The sequence below is a fragment of the Montipora foliosa genome, chromosome 8, assembly GCF_036669935.1.
Source record: "Montipora foliosa isolate CH-2021 chromosome 8, ASM3666993v2, whole genome shotgun sequence".
Taxonomy (NCBI): Eukaryota; Metazoa; Cnidaria; class Anthozoa; order Scleractinia; family Acroporidae; genus Montipora; species Montipora foliosa.
The window spans coordinates 22,743,944-22,747,263 of NC_090876.1; the positions used below are offsets into that span (position 1 = coordinate 22,743,944).

Here is a 3,320-nt window from a genome sequence, read left to right on the forward strand (position 1 = left end):
ACGTATAATCCGTCCAGACGAATTATGCGTCTCTCGTGTTATTCGTAAAGACGGGACGAACTACATAAGACGCATTATCCGTGTGGACGAACTTGGGCAAACATTTGTTGTTCGTCTGGTTGTGCGTCTCCAGTATCAATAAAGACGGGCTCAAGACGCTTTATCCGTCTGGACGAATAATCTTCCGATGTGCGTCGTTCAGGCGAACAACGAAAAGATAGTTCGTCTAGACGGATAATGCGTCTCTTGCCCGTCTTTATACAAGAGATGCATAAGCCGAGACGAACAACAGATGTTTGCCCAAGTACGTCCAGACGGACAATGCGTCTCTAGTACCAAAACGACCAATGTCCAGATCTCCGATCGGCGTCACATGGGCAGAAATTAACGTTTTTACTAACACGGGGTATAAGTTAGTCTCAGAAAGTAATCACTACATGTAATTAGGAATTCTAATCGTTCCCTCCCAGTCATAGGCTCCTGGTAATAGGTGATTTTAAATCGAAGTCAAGGCGGCTAATGGCAAGTGGGCAAGAAAACGGAAAAAAATCTCGTCGAGTGTTCATATCCTCCACATGGCGTTAAATTTTGATCATTTCCGTCGTTCTTTTCGGAGAGGACGGAAAAAAATGTACCAAATAAATCAGAACGTGTAAAGTTGTTCTGACGCAATCGCGGTTTAGAAGGTCGACAATCAACAAACCAACCGCATGAGTAAAGCAAAAACAAGTGTAAACAATAGGCGACACCACAGAAGAATTTTCTGCAACGCACGCAAATTTCAAGTTCAGACCGTGGAAATGTAATGAGACGAAGCCAAAGCATGGAAGCAGTGCAGCCCAGAGGTAAGGGCGCTTGATTTGACACCCGGAGATCCCTTTCTGACTACTCGTTGAATTTAATCCTCGTAGTCCCTGGTTCAACTTCTCAGCTGCACTTGTAAATAGCCAGCTGGTTTGCTTCCGGACAACTGGGATTCGTAACAGCTGTCATTGTTGTTCTGTTCCGTCGTTTCATTGATTGTGTTTCATTTAAAATACTCATCCATATTCAATAGCCGTTTTGACCAATCGGATGCATTTCTCTAGACACGTGAGTGAGTTGTTATACCTAGTAATACACCCAACAAACCTAAAAGCCCGGGGAGGGATTTGAAAGTGGCACCAGGGAAATAGTGGGGTAAATAGCTGAACAATGAAATGCAAATGAACATGAAACACAAAGGTGATGCTTCCTGTTCATTTGCTTGTGTATTAAATAGTAAACACGAGGCGCAGCCGTGTGTTTTTTGACCCGATGAAACACGTCCTGCTAGTCTTTTGAACGGCTTCAAAAAATTGTGTCCCTCTGGATTCAAAACAATGGTTCAAATAGACCATTTTCCAATTATCACGGCTGGACTGGATCTAGCATGAAATGGAGGCTAATGCGGGTAAATGTTTTCACAGACAAATTAATTTTCCCGCATTAGCCTCCATTTCATGCTAGATCCAATCCAGCCGTGATAATTCGAAAATGGTCCATTATGAGAGGAGAATATAAGCATACCAGGAAAACAACTATGCATTAACAATATTCTTTATATAAAGAACACGACAGAGGAGTGTTTTCCGGCCAGCTGGGATTCTTAACAGTTGTTGTTGTTGTTGTTGTTCTGTTCCGTCGCTTCACTGATTGTGTTCAAAATAATGACTTGATAAAGCTCATGCACGTGACGTTTTATCGGTGTTTTGATAGGCTGTAAGGCTCACGAATTATTAATGAGTCTTTTTAATGGCCCCGAAAAGCCTCCATGGAGAGTGGTCCATTACTTATGTATAAAAATGTACAGGTAACGCCCGTATCACCCCAAGGTTGGGGGTTAGTTCCGATAGTTTTTGAACAGTTCAGCAATCTGAAACAATCATGTGGTACTGTACATTTTGGCCAAGTTTGGGAAACGCAACTGCTCTTTTCGGTATTTTCACTCAAACTATCTAAACAGTTAATAGACAAATATCAAAACATCATAAACCTCACTAAAAGAGTTTGGTTAGACTCGATGGCTCATGTGCGAAGTACACTGACTGCATACAACCTGCTAATCACACAAGTTCCTCAAAATGTATTTGACTTGTGAACACTTTGGTCCGCAACCTCTATTGTTTCCTGACCTTTTGCGACAATAATTATTAGACAAAACATTGGAGGCTGAATAACAAAAAACTTGACAAAGATTTTCATTCCCCTTTTCTGGGTTTTTAAAAGTTTTAAAAGTTTACAGGTTTTAAAATAAAACGAATGAGGCACGTTTTATGAAAGATATGTAATTGTATGGAATCCATTATATTATATCTTCCTTCATACTTTTAACATTCTACTCAATAGGGCATAGCGACGGGGGGCCGTGAAGAATACTGCTTTGTTGACTTTTTCCCTTCGGTGGCCGTTTATTTATTTATTTATTTATTTATTTATTTATTTATTTATTTATTTATAGTAGCGAACAAATGAGCCAACGAGCGATCTATTGTTTTTCCTACACAAACATCGCGGTGATGACGCAACACGAAAACCACCTAACATTGCCACAAAGGTCGGTGGCTATTTACTTACAAACCACTTATCCCAAACAGCAACCATGTCAACAAACCTAGAACGAGTAATGACAAAATACGAAGTGGAAGGTAGGAATAAGATTGACTGAACTTGTCATGAAGTCTTTTAACTTGCTCCTTTGTCCTCTCCCGGCTGGAGGAGTTATCAATTATATACGATGCCCTCTTGCATTTCTCCTCCAATGACATTTGAGAATTAATCCTCGTTTCAGCATCTTGTCGAGTGAAGTTATTCCTCTTCATCAAGCGTGTTAGTTGAGAAGTTGGGTCACTGAAAAACAAAAAACAGACAAAGTGAGAAGAACTACGAGTATTTTGACCCCCAACCAAACTTTCATGAGGCAACTGCAATGGTAGATTGTGACACGAAATTAGACTCAATCAATTAAAGCGCGGTAGTTCATCCAAAGAACTGCTAGTTTTGCTAACTTTACTAGACACGAGGTACACAAAAAAGAGAAATTCCAACGCATGAGATGCAAGAATAGATGCCACGATCTTTAATCTCAACATGCTTCATACCACAGTTCTCAGATAAGTTTTTCATGTAAACGTATAGAGGTATAATGATAATCACATGATTCTGAGTACAATTTGGAATAAATGAGCACGAGTAAATTTTTTCAAAGACGAACAAAACTGGGCGAGTGCAATTTGTAGTCTTTGAAAAAATTGACAAGTGCTTATTTATTCCACATTGCACAAGAAAAATCATGTGATTAC

General features: G+C 39.9%; 1 protein-coding gene across 1 annotated transcript in view; it reads right to left on the bottom strand.

Moving 5' to 3' along the window:
- Positions 1-1,562: 1,562 nt before the first annotated feature.
- LOC138012872 (dephospho-CoA kinase domain-containing protein-like) overlaps positions 1,563-3,320 on the bottom strand; it is an 11,688-nt gene continuing 9,930 nt past the window's right edge. The window contains exon 4 of the mRNA XM_068859791.1: positions 1,563-2,868. Coding sequence (XP_068715892.1) covers positions 2,592-2,868 — 277 coding nt within the window. The 3' untranslated portion in view covers positions 1,563-2,591. The remainder of the gene's footprint in view (positions 2,869-3,320) is intronic.